Genomic DNA, 15,000 nt, shown 5'->3' on the forward strand with positions numbered 1-15,000 from the left:
TAGAGCTTTAGTAATGTAGTTTTACCCGCTCTCTGCGATGATTTCCGGTGCGACGTAAGTCGGTGTCCCACAGACGGTGTACAGTGGTCCCTTTACCTCTGTCGCCAGCCCAAAATCACCCAACTTCAGAGACTTGGTCCCATCTGGATACTCACACACCTGCACACACAGATGTGTGTTTATACACTGCACAAGTGAGTGTGTGTGTGTGTGTGTGTGTGTGTGAGAAATAGAATGTGTGTGTGCAACTGTGTGCATGTTTGTGAGTATGTGTGTGTGTGAGTTTGTGCATGTTTGTGAGTATGTGTGTGTGTGTGAGTTTGTGTATGTGTAAGAGAATACGTGTGGGTTTTTGTGTGTGTGTGTGTAAGTGAGTGAGTGAGGAAATGTGTGTGAGTTTTTGTGTGAGTGTTTGTGAGTATTTGTGTGTGTGGGAGAGAATATGTGTGAGTTTGTGTGTGTGTGTAAGTGATTGAGTGAGTGTGTGAGTGTGTGTGTGTGTGTGTGTGAGTGAGTGAGTGAGTGAGTGTGAGTGAGTGAGTGTGTGAGTGAATATGCATGTGTGAGTGTGAGTGAATATGCGTGTGAGTGCACGTGAGTGAGTGAGTGAATGTGAGTGAAGTGAATGTGTGTGAATGTGTGAGAGTGAGTGAATGATTGAATGTGAGAGAGTGAGTGAATGTGAGTGAGTGAATGAGTGAGTTAGTGAGTGAGTGAATGTGAGTGAGTGAGTGTGTGAGTGAATGAGAGTGAGTGAATGTGAGTGATTGAGTGAATGTGAGAGAGTGAGTGTGTGAGTGAATGTGAGAGAGTGAGTGTGTGAGTGAATGAATGTGAGTGAATGTGAGTGAATGAGTGAGTGAGTGAGTGAGTGAGTGAGTGAGTGAATGTGAGTGATTGAGTGAATGTGAGAGAGTGAGTGTGTGAGTGAATGTGAGAGAGTGAGTGTGTGAGTGAATGTGAGAGTGAGTGTGTGAGTGAATGAATGTGAGTGAATGATTGAGTGAGTGAGTGAGTGAGTGAGTGCGAGTGAGTGAGTGAGTGAGTGAGTGAGTGAGTGAGTGAATGCGAGAGAGTGAGTGAGTGAGTGAGTGAATGCGAGTGAGTGAATGAGTGAGTGACTGCGAGTGAGTGAGTGAGTGACTGCGAGTGAGTGACTGCGAGTGAGTGAGTGAATGCGAGTGAGTGAGTGAATGCGAGTGAGTGAGTTAGTGAGTGAGTTAGTGAGTGAGTTAGTGAGTGAGTAAATGTGAGTGAGTGAAGGCGAGTGAGTGATTAAGTGAATGTGAGTGAATGAGTGAGTTAGTGAGTGAGTGAGTGATTGAGTGAGTGAATGCGAGTGAGTGATTGAGTGAGTGAATGCGAGTGAGTGATTGAGTGAGTGAATGCGAGTGATTGAGTGAGTGAATGCGAGTGATTGAGTGAGTGAGTGAATATGAGAGAGTGAGTGAGTGAGTGAGTGAGTGAGTGAGTGAGTGAATGAGTGAGTTAGTGAGTGAGTGAGTGAGTGAGTGAATGCAAGTGAGTGAGTGAATGCGAGTGAGTGTAAGTGTGAGTGAGTGAGTGATTGATTGAGTGAGTGAGTGAGTGAATGCGAGTGAGTGAGTGAGTGAGTGAGTGAGTGAGTGAGTGAATGCGAGTGAGTGAATGAGTGAGTGAAAGAGTGAGTGAGTGATTGATTAAGTGAGTGAGTGAATGTGAGTGAGTGATTGAGTGAGTGAGTGCGTGAGTGAGTGATTGAGAGAGTGAAAGTGTGAGTGAGTGAGTCAGTGAGTGAGTGAGTGAGTGCAAGTGAGTGATTGAGTGAGTGAGTGTAAGTGTGAGTGAGTGAGTGCGTGAATGCGAGTGATTGATTGAGTGAGTGAGTGTAAGTGTGAGTGAGTGAGTAAGTGAGTGCGTGAATGTGAGTGAGTGAGTTAATGCGAGTGAGTGACTGAATGCGAGTGAGTGATTGAGTGAATGCGAGTGAGTGAGTTAATGCGAGTGAGTGAGTTAATGTGAGTGAGTGATTGAGTGAGTGAGTGAGTGAGTGAGTGAGTGAATGCGAGTGAGTGAGTGAGTGATTGAGTAAGTGAATGCAAGTGAGTGAGTGAATGCAAGTGAGTGAGTGTGAGTGAGTGCGTGAATGTGAGTGAGTGATTGAGTGAATGCAAGTGAGTGATTGAGTTAATGTGAGTGAGTGAATGAGTGAGTGACTGCGAGTGAGTGAGTGAGTGACTGCGAGTGAGTGACTGAATGCGAGTGAGTGAGTGAATGCGAGTGAGTGAGTGAATGCGAGTGAGTGAGTTAGTGAGTGAGTGAGTGAGTGAGTAAATGTGAGTGAGTGAAGGCGAGTGAGTGATTAAGTGAACGTGAGAGAGTGAGTGAATGTGAGTGAATGAGTGAGTTAGTGAGTGAGTGAGTGATTGAGTGAGTGAATGCGAGTGAGTGAAGGCGAGTGAGTGATTAAGTGAACGTGAGAGAGTGAGTGAATGTGAGTGAATGAGTGAGTTAGTGAGTGAGTGAGTGATTGAGTGAGTGAATGCGAGTGAGTGATTGAGTGAGTGAATGCGAGTGAGTGATTGAGTGAGTGAATGCGAGTGATTGAGTGAGTGAATGCGAGTGATTGAGTGAGTGAATGCGAGTGAGTGAGTGAATATGAGAGAGTGAGTGAGTGAGTGAGTGAGTGAGTGAGTGAGTGAATGAGTGAGTGAGTGAGTGAGTGAGTGAGTGAGTGAATGCAAGTGAGTGAGTGAATGCGAGTGAGTGTAAGTGTGAGTGAGTGAGTGATTGATTGAGTGAGTGAGTGAGTAAATGCGAGTGAGTGAGTGAGTGAGTGAGTGAATGCGAGTGAGTGAATGCGAGTGAGTGAATGAGTGAGTGAAAGAGTGAGTGAGTGAGTGAGTGAATGCGAGTGAGTGATTGATTAAGTGAGCGAGTGAATGTGAGTGAGTGATTGAGTGAGTGAGTGCGTGAGTGAGTGATTGAGAGAGTGAAAGTGTGAGTGAGTGAGTCAGTGAGTGAGTGAGTGAGTGCAAGTGAGTGATTGAGTGAGTGAGTGTAAGTGTGAGTGAGTGAGTGCGTGAATGCGAGTGATTGATTGAGTGAGTGAGTGTAAGTGTGAGTGAGTGAGTAAGTGAGTGCGTGAATGTGAGTGAGTGAGTTAATGCGAGTGAGTGACTGAATGCGAGTGAGTGATTGAGTGAATGCGAGTGAGTGAGTTAATGCGAGTGAGTGAGTTAATGTGAGTGAGTGATTGAGTGAGTGAGTGAGTGAGTGAGTGAGTGAATGCGAGTGAGTGAGTGATTGAGTAAGTGAATGCAAGTGAGTGAGTGAATGCAAGTGAGTGAGTGTGAGTGAGTGCGTGAATGTGAGTGAGTGATTGAGTGAATGCAAGTGAGTGATTGAGTTAATGTGAGTGAGTGATTGAGTTAATGTGAGTGAGTGATTGAGTGAGTGAGTGATTGATTAAGTGATTGATTAAGTGATTGAGTGAATGTGAGTGATTGATTGAGTAAATGAGTGAATGCGAGTGAGTGAATGCGAGTGAGTGAATGCGAGTGAGTGAGTGAGTGAGTGAGTAAATGAGTGAATGTGAGTGAGTGATTGAGTTAGTGAGTGTAAGTGTGAGTGAGTGTGTGAGTGCATGAATGTGAGTGAGTGAGTGAGTGATTGAGTGAGTGTGTGTAAGTGTAAGTGTAAGTGAGCGAGTGAGTGATTGAGTGAATGAGTGTGAGTGAGTGAGTGCGTGAATGTGAGTGATTGAGTGAGTGAGTGAGTGAGTGAATATGAGTAAGTGAGTACGTGAGAAAGTGTGTATGTACCAGCAGGTTCTCTGGTTTGATGTCTCGGTGAACGATGTTCATTCTGTGCAGGTATCGCAGTGCTCCGGTCAGGTTGAACAGCATGGCACTGGCGTCTCGCTCTGTGTACTTCGTGGAGGAAGTGATGGCATCAAACAGATCACCGCCCTGCAGAAAACACACAACACTGTCACACACTAATCACACTGGGATTGCTGTGTGTTTGTGTCTATAAGAGTGCGTGTGCAAGTTTGTGAGTGTATGTGTGTTTGTGCTAGTGTGTGTGTGTGTGTACGGCTGACTGACCTTCACCAGCTCCATCACCAAGTACAGTTCAGTGGGCGTGTCCAGCTCCCCTATTAGCATGATGATGCTGGGATGATGAACCCTGCGCAGTATCCCCACCTCATTGGCTATCAGGTGCTCCTGTCAACACCAGTCAACCAATCAGAATCTCTGCTGTCTTTCACTGTTGTGTAGTGATTGAATATGAAGAAATGTTTACTAGAAACTATGTTTGATTTCAAAACTGCACAAATTTAAAGAAGTTGGAGTCAATTATTATAATTAACAAGAAAAAAAAACATTTTTGTTACCTGAAACAAAATAAATGTTAACAGAAATTAAATTAAATATTAAAAGCTTGAATTTCTCATATCAACTAGTATTGTTTATTTGAACTTGAATTAATACAATAACAAAATAAAATTAATAAATAAATAGTTTCAAAGCAGCTTTGAATGAATAAATAGGAAAAGAACACTGAGTTAATCAATTATATAAAAAAATGTAATTTTAAGCTGTAAAGCAGCTCTAAAGTCATTATTCAGATTAACTCATTTGAAGTTTAATGTAAACTGAAAACTACTGGATATTGCTTATTCAAAAAAGTACACAATTTCCTGTTTTATCAGGAAATAATAACTGAATACATTTATACACATTTCAAACAATCTCAGAGGAAACTTATTCAACAACATTAATGTAATGAAGAAAGAGGGAAAGACTTCAGACAGCAGAAGAGCTGATGAGGTTTTACTGTTTAAGTGTTTGAAATGGTACCTTTCCGCTGCACTTGGCCTTGTCAATGATCTTCAGCGCATATTCCTGTCCTGTAGACCTGAGAGCAGCACACATGACATCCTCAGCGAATACATACAACATCTGCAGTTAGTTTGATCGATAATGTGTCTCTAGTTACCTGTCCACACACTCTCTGACCACAGCGAAGTTTCCATCGCCGATCACCTTCCCCACTTTATACTTCTCAGTGATGACAGACGAATGAACTTCATTGCCATTCACTGCAGAGAGAGAGAATGTCACAGAGCGTCAAAACAACAGCCAATCAGAATGTACCTGATGTTTTTGACCAATAGAATAACACTGTGGGCGGAGCTACTGCAGGGCTGTGCAATATAAAACGCTTATGTAATTTGTATTCTTTTAGTTGACAGAAATACTATTCATGCTATTGGACTAATAAAAATGAAAAAATTTAGCAACAAAATAAAATTACTCAAACTTTAACAATAATGTAAATGAAAAACCGAAAATCTAAAAACCGACTCAAAATATTATATACAGTTACAAATAAAAAGTTTTAAGTTTAAGTCACAAGAATGTTAGTTGATGATACTAACCCTGCAACAACAAAGTGCAAATAGATTAACAAAATGTTATTTTCTCTGAAACACACATCTGTGTGTGTGTGTGTGTGTGTGTGTGTGTGTGTGTGTGTTTTACCCTCTGGACTGAGGACCTCCTCATCGTGGAGGTCTCTGGTCGGGGATGAAGACGCTTCATGATCGGACGTCTAAAGAGGACAGATCATGTCAAACACACTCAGAGCACAGGTGTGCACACACACACACACACTCACTTTCTCTCTCAAATACACTCTCTCTCACACACACACACACACACACACACTGACCTTCCGGCTGCATTGAGTTGAAGGGCTGCAGGGCGACTGCGATGACCTCATCGGTGGAGAGTCGCTCCTCGGAGCCTCATTGGCTGAAAACCGTCAGCATAAACACCATCAAAACTCAGGAGTAACCAATGTGTGTGTGTGTGTGTGTGTGTGTGTGTGTGTGTTACCTGATACAGGTGATTTTGAGCGTGGGACTCCGGAGCTCTTGGTCATCTTGGGTGGGACAGACGGCCGTGATTTCTTACACTCTGAGAAAGACAGGTGTGCTGTTAGACAGGAGTGTGTGAGCAGTCTGTCTCATAAATACGTGTGTGTGGATCTCACCATTGACAAACGCAGCCGCGGCACCCTTCCCTGCGTGTCCGATAGCAGCATCATCCTGAGCGTAACGAAACTTCTCCAAACCACACGCAATGAAAACATCATCATCACCGAAGAAATCCTGCAGACTCGTCAACTAGACACACACACACACAGGCTTATTTCACTGGGGAGCTTGAGGTGATTTATTAGTAGTGCTGCAGGGCAACGATTAATCACCTCCAAAATATATTTTTATTTTGTTTACATAATATATGTGTGTGTACTGTGTATTTTATTATGTACTGTATGCAAATACAAACATATACAACAAATTATTGTGTATAATTGTAATAATATTTATATATTCATATAAATATATACTCATCTAAAGGATTATTAGGAACACCATACTAATACTGTGTTTGACCCCCTTTCTCCTTCAGAACTGCCTTAATTCTACGTGGCTTTGATTCAACGAGGTGCTGAAAGCATTCTTTAGAAATGTTGGCCCATATTGATAGGATAGCATCTTACAGTTGATGGAGATTTGTGGGATGCACATCCAGGGCACGAAGCTCCCGTTCCACCACATCCCAAAGATGCTCTATTGGGTTGAGATCTAGTGACTGTGGGGGACATTTTAGTACAGTTTGCATTTCAATTGGCACTAAGGTGGCTAAAGTGTGCCAAGAAAACATCCCCCACACCATTACACCACCACCAGCAGCCTGCACAGTGGTAACAAGGCATGATGGATCCATGTTCTCATTCGGTTTACGCCAAATTCTGACTCTACCATCTGAATGTCTCAACAGAAATCATCAGAGACTCATCAGACCAGGCAGCATTTCTCCAGTCTTCAACTGTCCAATTTTGGTGAGCTCGTGCAAATTGTAGCCTCTTTTTCCTATTTGTAGTGGAGATGAGTGGTACCCGGTGGGGTCTCCTGCTGTTGTAGCCCATCCGCCTCAAGGTTGTGTGTGTTGTAGCTTCACAAATGCTTTGCTGCATACCTCGGTTGTAACGAGTGGTTATTTCAGTCAAAGTTGCTCTTCTATCAGCTTGAATCAGTCGGCTCATTCTCCTCTGACCTCTAGCATCAACAAGGCATTTTCACACACAGGACTGCCGCATACTGGATGTTTTTCCCTTTTCACACCATTCTTTGTAAACCCCTAGAAACGGTTGAACGTGAAAATCCCAGTAACTGAGCAGATTGTGAAATACTCAGAATGGCCCGTCTGGCACCAACAACCATGCCACGCTCAAAATTGCTTAAATCACCTTGCTTTCCCATTCTGACAGGACCACACCCCTAAATGCATTGAAGCAACTGAACAGGTGTTCCTAATAATCCTTTAGGTGAGTGTATATATACATATAAGAAATATACACAGCACACACATATATTATGTAAACAAAAACTTTTATTTTGGATGCAATTAATCACAAGTAATCATTGCCCAGTACTAATTATTAGCAAACACTTCTGTTCTAAAAAAATATATAAATAATAATAAAAAAAGTCCTTGAAAGTATCTTGGAGAGGTGAGGTGACGAAGTCGCAATGTATAACTACTGGGGTGCCTCAGGGCTCAGTTCTTGGACCACTTCTCTTCTCTGTCTACATGGCATCATTAGGTTCTGTCATTCAGAAACATGGCTTTTCATACCACTGCTATGCTGATGACACTCAACTCTACCTCTCATTCCATCCTGATGATCCGACGGTAGCTATTCGCATCTCAGCTTGTCTAACAGACATTTCTTCCTGGATGATGGTCCATCACCTTGAACTCAACCTTGCCAAGACAGAACTGCTTGTGATTCCAGAAAACCCATCGTTTCATCACAATTTCACCATCAAGTTAGGCACATCAACCATAACTACTTCAAAAACAGCTAGAAGCCTTGGAGTTATGATTGATGATCAGCTGACTTTCTCAGACCACATTGCTAAAACTGTCCGGTCCTGCAGATTTGCTTTATTCAACATCAAGAAGATCAAGCCCTTTCTATCGGATCATGCTGCACAACTCCTTGTTTTAGCTCTTGTTCTGTCCAGGCTGGACTATTGCAATGCCCTCTTGGCAGGTCTTCCAGCCAATTCTATCAAACCTTTACAATTAATCCAGAACGCGGCAGCAAGATTCATTTTAATGAGCCGAAAAGGATACACTTCACACCTCTGTTTATCAATTTGCGCTGGCTACCAATAGCAGTTCATTACTTCAGACTTAAGTGCCTCTAGAAGCTTGCGTTCTGCAAGTGAACGTTGAACGTACTAAAAATTACAAAAATACAAAACAAGATTATAAAACCTTTAATCAAATTTTAAAAGAAAACTGGAAAAAATATATAGTTATTTACTACTACACTAGTAAATAATACTGAAATATCACTGCTGTTCATCAGATGAGATTGAGCAAATCTGTTATATATCAGTGTTATAAAATCACTGAGATACAATAATTATTTTTTTCTTTTATGCCAAAAATCATTAGGATATTAAGCAAAGATCATGTTCCATGAAGATATTTTGTATATGTTCTACTGTAAATATATCAAAACTTAATTTTTGATTAGTAATATGAATTGCTAAGAACTTCATCTGAACAACTTTAAAGATGATTTTCTCAATATTTAGATTTTTTTGCTCCCTCAGATTCCAGATTTTCTAATAGTTGTATCTCAGACAAATATTGTCCTCCTAATAAACCACACATCAATGGATACATTATTTATTCAGCTTCAGATGAGGCATAAATCTCAATTTCGAACCGTTTACACTGGTTGTGTGCTCCAGGGTCACATATGTCTATGATTTTTACTACTGGTTTGATTGACTGGTGCTGTGAGCGACAGAGGTTTGTCAGGGAAGCCCTGTGAGTCTGCAGCGAGAAGTGTGTGGCATACAGATGAAGCTCACATTCACTGGGGCCAACGGGGAGATACAGGTTACCATGGCAACCGGTACACACACACACACACACACACACACACACACACAGGTTACCATGGCAACCGGCACACACACACACACACACACACATTCACACATACACTCTCTATTAGTCCGTCACAGTTGGACAGCAGTGTAGTTTACTGTGAGACTCACTGCAGAAACTGATGGTTAATGCTCATGCAGTTTAACCCACTGTTTATATCTGTTTAGTGCTTCACTCTGAGTTTTGTTTTAAACTGGATTATATCAATTTCAAATTTTTGTTTTGTTTTAATATTAAATTATTTAATTTTTCAATTGTTTTTTTATTTATTTTTTAAATATTTTATTTTACACTCATGTTTTGTTTTAAAATTTATTTATTTTATTTGTACTTTTTTTTTTTTAGTTTTGAAGTGTTTGAAGAATGTTATTTAAATTATTAATTTTAAATATATAAAATAAATAATATATAACATGTTTTGTTTATAAATATATTTAATATTTATCTATATTTCAAATTTGTAATGTATAAAATTTATAATAATATATCAAATTGAATTTGTTATTCACATAACTCTTAACTCTGGGACAGTTTTTCATTCTTTAAAATCTCTCCATTTTGTTTTTGTTTTTCTGTTGTTATTGTTCATTGAAACTATTGAAAATAGTTTTCAATAATTAAAATAGTCATATTTGGAAACTGAAAATTTAAAAGGTACTAATTATTAAAACTGAAATATATACAAAAAAAAACTAAGAGTTTTGAATTGAAAACTTGCTATAAAATAAAAGCTAATTTAAAACAGCAGTGAATACTATTAACAGTGTAAAAACAGAACTAAAGTAATAATAAACTCTCTTCAGGAAATACAAATGCTCTCAAAATAGTCCATGAGCAGGATGTAGCTATTACTAATAGATGATTATTGATCAGCCTGATTAACAAACTGACATGAGTGTGAACTGAACAGAAGTGTTTGAGCTTGCATCCTTTTATGTTTGTGCAAAATAAATGCAGTTTTTGTTTTTCTGACGTGTATTTTGACAGCCGCACCTGTTTCCCGTCCAGCGTGTAGAGTCTCTTCACGACGCCGGAGTCCAGTTTGATGGCTTCGGTGATGTCTGCGAGCACCTGCTCAAACGAGTGTGCTGTCTTCTTATTCAGCAGGATCCTCACGGCCTTCCTGGGCTTCACCCCGCTCCGGATCACCGTCACCAGTTTGGGTTTGATGAAGTCTTTGGCCTCCCTCGACTCTCCAGGTGTGCGCTGAGGCCCCGGACGCTCGGCTCCGCCCCCTGTGCGTCCAGCTCCGCCCCCAGGCCCCGCCCCCGCCCCGGGCCCCGCCCCCGCCTGCCGTGAGCCCCAGTTAGGGTTGATGTTCTTGGTGTAGTCCACCTTCCTGTAGGGCTCGTTTGAGGTGCAGACATAACTCTCGCCTGCGGCAGGAACACAGAGGATCAACTCAGAGTCACAAACTCAGCTCAGATATTTCTTATACGTCATAATTCAACAACACGAGCATGTTCACGATTCTTTGAGGCTGGTTAATGGTCACGTGCCATGCAGGTTAACAAATACAGTATTTCATCTTTTTAGTAAGTGTGGTACTTAAATGTATTTATTTTAAAATGATTTATTAAAATTTTCGATTTTTATATGGTTTCAAAAAAACCTTTTTTTGTTATTTCTATATAATTTATTTTATTTTCTTAAAATAATTTATTGTAAGTTAAAATTTGTTATAATTTCAAATTGTTTTTTTATTTTATGTTTTCACTTTGCTTACATTTTTTTATAAATTCTATTAAAAAAAATATTTTTTATTTCTAAATTATTATATTTTTTACATTTGTTTATTTTAAAATAATTTATTTTATTTCCCAATTAATTTAGTTTTATTTTATGTCTTATTTAAAAAATGTATTTTACTTTTTTATTTCTAAGTAATTTGTTTTAATTCTCCATGTTTTGTTTTGTTTCAAAATATTTTAATTTTACATTTGTTTAACTTTTTTATTGTTTATTTTAAATAATTTAACTTAATGTTACATTATTGTTTTTTTATTTCAAATTTTTTGGTATTTGATTTCTAAATGATTTAATTCACTAAATATAACAAAAATTAGAAATGTGGCCAAAACAGAAATGGGTTTAAGTACTAAAAGGACAACTGAAATTACCATAAATTAAAACTATACCGATTTTTGGTTTTATTTTTAAATTATTTGGTTTAATATGTAATTTTTGTTTAAATTTACATTCATTATTTTTTATTGGATTTAATTCTACTTTTTTATATATTATACTAAAACTAAAACTTAAAAAATAATTAAAGCTATGTACATTTAAAAAAAAAAATTAATTATTCATTTTATTTTCATAGTTTTGTTATGTTATTTATTAAAGTATTTCCCCAGTTTCAGAAAATCCTAGCACAAAGTAATAGAATTATTTAAAGTTGTTTATGGTTATGTTTTATGGTTGTTAGGATGTTTTGGCTGGTTGCTAGGGTTTCAAAAGCATCCCTCTGGTCATCTGTGAAGATGCTGATGCAGCGATTGATTGACAGAGAGTTCACAATCTGAGCTTAAATCATTCAGACATTAAATGCATATTTAATAGTTTTTAAAAATATATTATATTACGTTTTTTTCTTGAAATTGTACATTTGCTATCTGATAGTAATGATAGTATTCTTCCCCATTGCAGTAACTGGAGGGGGGTGTGCTCCGTTCCTGATGAGAATAATTGTGTATAAGGTAAGATTAAAACATTTCTTTTCTATCATTGTTTGTTACTGGTCAAATGAGATGCAGGTAAATCAAATATTTCAAGTTTTTAGAGAGCGTTTTGTTTTGATTGCTTTTCATTTAAAATTATTTATTGTAATTTTACATTAATTTTTTTTATGTTTTATTAAAAAAATGTTTAATATTATTTTAATGTAACATTTTTAATTATTTTAATAGAACATTTTTATTTACAATTTTTGTCAATTCCGATTCTTATCGATTCCCAGATTCGATTCCAGTGTGGTAAAAAAAAAAAAAATTATATATATATATATATAGCCTATATTGTGTATATATATTACGAATAATATATTATTAGTAGCATAATGATATTTCGCTACACCTGGTGTTAAAAAGAACCTTTAAAGGGCTTCGAACCTGCAACCCTTCACAGTCTGTTAAAGATCGCTTGGTCATGGACACATAAACACTTCTAATAAACGTCTATTTGACATGTGAAGGTCTCCGTGATGTAGCGGATGTTTCCGTGACCGCCTGACCTTCCTCGAGATCCTCGAGGCTCGTGACCCTCCTCGCGCCGTCCGCGCTGTAGATGTTGCGCACACCTTGCGGCAGGTGCAGGTTGTCGGCGAGCGCGCGCGTCAGCTCGGCCAGCAGCGCGTCCAGGGACCGGAAGCGGTCTCCGGACACCGCGTACACCAGACCCTTGAAGTAGCGGTCTCCGTTCCGGTAGAAGCGGACCTTCTTGGCGCGCTTCTCGGAGCTGAGCGCCTGCAGCGTGCGCGTGCGGTAGATGCTGCAGTTGGCGCTGTGCGCGGGGCTCGGGACCAGACTGCTCGCGCGCGAGCCCGAACCCCCGGCTGCGGCGCGTTTGGAGCGGCGCGCCTTGTCCCGCTCGTCAAAGTGTTCGAGCTCGATGCTTCTGCTGAGAGACATTGTCCTTCCCGGTGAACGTTCCTTCTTTCTGTTTCTATCGCGCGCTCTGATCGCCGGAGTCCGCTTTTGTCATCAGCGCGAGCGACGGTCGCGCCGCTCTCCCCGTCGCGCGTTTACCGGGCGCATCATTTGCATCAACACAAAAGCGCCCGGCGTTTATGCCGCGAAACGAACGGAATGATCCCGGTAAATGACCGCGTCTCGCCAGCTGTTGCAGAAAACCAGGATGAGCAGGAGAATCCCGGTCAGACGCGGAATTCCAGCGAAGCTGCGTTAAACAAAAAAATCCCGATCCGCCCTTAAACCAGCGCGGCGCGTGCGGGTTTGATGCGCGCTCCGCGCTGTAACCGGGCAGCACGGCTATAAACGGGAGCGCGCTGCAGGTGATCGCTCGTGCACGTGGCGCGCGCCCGCAGACTCCTCCGCGCGGTCTTAATGCCGTCTGACAGAAAGGGCCAAATTACTCAAAATAAATGTTGAAATATATAAATAAATCGTTAAATACATCATTAAATATATAAATATATTCCTAAATCATTAATTCATCCGTCCATCCATTCACTCATTAAATGTAATGTATTATTTTTTCATTAATTAATATATATATATATATATATATATATATATATATATATATATATATATATATATATGTATAAATTATTCATTTATTTATTTAATTATTTAACATTTATGTATTTCTTCTACATTAAATTTTCAGGGTCACAGATGTTGGCAAGTATAAATGAGTGAATTAATGAATTAATATTTAATTTAATTTAAATGCATTTAATTATTTAATTAAGTATTAACAATTTATTCATATATTTCAACCTTTATTTAATGATTTAATTTCGAGTAATTTGAACCACCATGAATCTTGGTCGTGCACGGAGGGAAAAATGTGATGTTTGATATTTCTATTTTTAAAACATAAAAGTAGAGGTTTATTTTTATATTCCTCATTTGAGTCACAAGTAAACTGCAGGATTTCATCAGAGAGAGAGAGAGAGAGCTCTCTCTTTTCAGAAAATCTGAACTTAAACATGAAAAATAAAATCAATCAATAAAATAAAGCAATATTTATTTGTTTAGGCAAAAAATAAAATAATTATTGACCATTACAAACGGAAACGTGCAAATCATGAATTTAAAATACAGACAGTGCTTTTTAATTTATTTTATTTAATGCATCCTAAAAATGCAATTCATTAAGAATGATAAAATTAAAGTAGAATAAAATAATAAAAAATATTAAGCAGTCAATGTCCAGTACTTTATTTATTAATTTATTCTTGTGCAAAAAAACGTATTGCAAAGCATAAATTAAAAACCAGACAGTGATACATTTTATGTATTTAATGCATGCAAAAATAATTAATTAAAAACTAAAATTAGTTAAATAAAATAAGTAAAAAAATGTAAAAAAAAAAAATTCTAAGCACTTTCAAGTGCTTGCCTGCTTTATTTATTTATTACATGCAAAAGTGACAATTCATTAAAATACTCAAGTAAAGTAAAATAAAGTAGTAGTTAATACATGCAAATTGACAGCTCATTAAAAATGTCCAAACTCAGGTTCTTTATTTTGCACTTCAGTTTGTTCCAACAAAGTACATCGTACATGAAAATGCACCATAATGTTTTTAAATGAGGTAATATTCTCCTGGATTTCTCATGCAATTATCTCAACATTGTTTTAATGTTTCCTCAACTCTCTTTCTCTACACTAAAACTTCACACACAATTCTACACAGACTCTTCATTAGAGTGCACAATCAAACACTGAGCTGCTGCACGCCTGATATTCATAACAATGATCAGACATATACATATAAATACCACAGTGTGCCTCCATTGATGTGCTTTTAATATTTCATATTTTTCTCCACTGATGAAGATTTCAATATCTGTCTGATTAGAGAATTAAAGCTCCTTTCATGGCAGTTGAATCGCTGTAAGACACTTCAGATTGTCTGAAAGCAGCACATTATTTAGATTATAAAGTACAGTAACTCACAGCTTTGGTCCAGAGGAAGAACACTGATGAGCAGCCAATCAAACAAAGCCAAACTGAATTATTTAGAGACTTCACAACTCGGTTGCAATTAGGTTTGAGTTCAGTTGAATTGATTTTTCATATTTCATATGTGAACTGTTTCAGATCAGGGTTTCTCAAAATGGGAGCAAATAATTACTTAAATCATAAATATGTAAAATTTTAATTACTGATTTTTCAAAATTAAAATGCACACTAAAAATTAAATGACGATTCATAAAAATGTATAAATGTAAATAGTTTTTACATAAAAATAATTAAATAAAAATTCGTACTAAAAATG

General features: G+C 38.4%; 1 protein-coding gene across 1 annotated transcript in view; it reads right to left on the reverse strand.

The window, feature by feature from the left end:
* Positions 1 to 13,029, reverse strand: part of LOC132118607 (serine/threonine-protein kinase DCLK2) — an 18,483-nt gene extending 5,454 nt beyond the window's left edge. Inside the window, exons 1-11 of the mRNA XM_059528562.1 lie at positions 12,262 to 13,029; positions 10,023 to 10,405; positions 6,043 to 6,175; positions 5,886 to 5,966; positions 5,719 to 5,801; positions 5,529 to 5,598; positions 4,984 to 5,086; positions 4,845 to 4,902; positions 4,089 to 4,208; positions 3,804 to 3,950; positions 26 to 159 (exon numbers count right to left, since the gene is read on the reverse strand). Coding sequence (XP_059384545.1) covers positions 26 to 159; positions 3,804 to 3,950; positions 4,089 to 4,208; positions 4,845 to 4,902; positions 4,984 to 5,086; positions 5,529 to 5,598; positions 5,719 to 5,801; positions 5,886 to 5,966; positions 6,043 to 6,175; positions 10,023 to 10,405; positions 12,262 to 12,658 — 1,709 coding nt within the window. The 5' untranslated portion in view covers positions 12,659 to 13,029. The remainder of the gene's footprint in view (positions 1 to 25; positions 160 to 3,803; positions 3,951 to 4,088; positions 4,209 to 4,844; positions 4,903 to 4,983; positions 5,087 to 5,528; positions 5,599 to 5,718; positions 5,802 to 5,885; positions 5,967 to 6,042; positions 6,176 to 10,022; positions 10,406 to 12,261) is intronic.
* Between the last annotated feature and the right edge of the window lie 1,971 nt (positions 13,030 to 15,000).

The sequence above is a fragment of the Carassius carassius genome, chromosome 37, assembly GCF_963082965.1.
Source record: "Carassius carassius chromosome 37, fCarCar2.1, whole genome shotgun sequence".
Classification (NCBI taxonomy): Eukaryota; Metazoa; Chordata; class Actinopteri; order Cypriniformes; family Cyprinidae; genus Carassius; species Carassius carassius.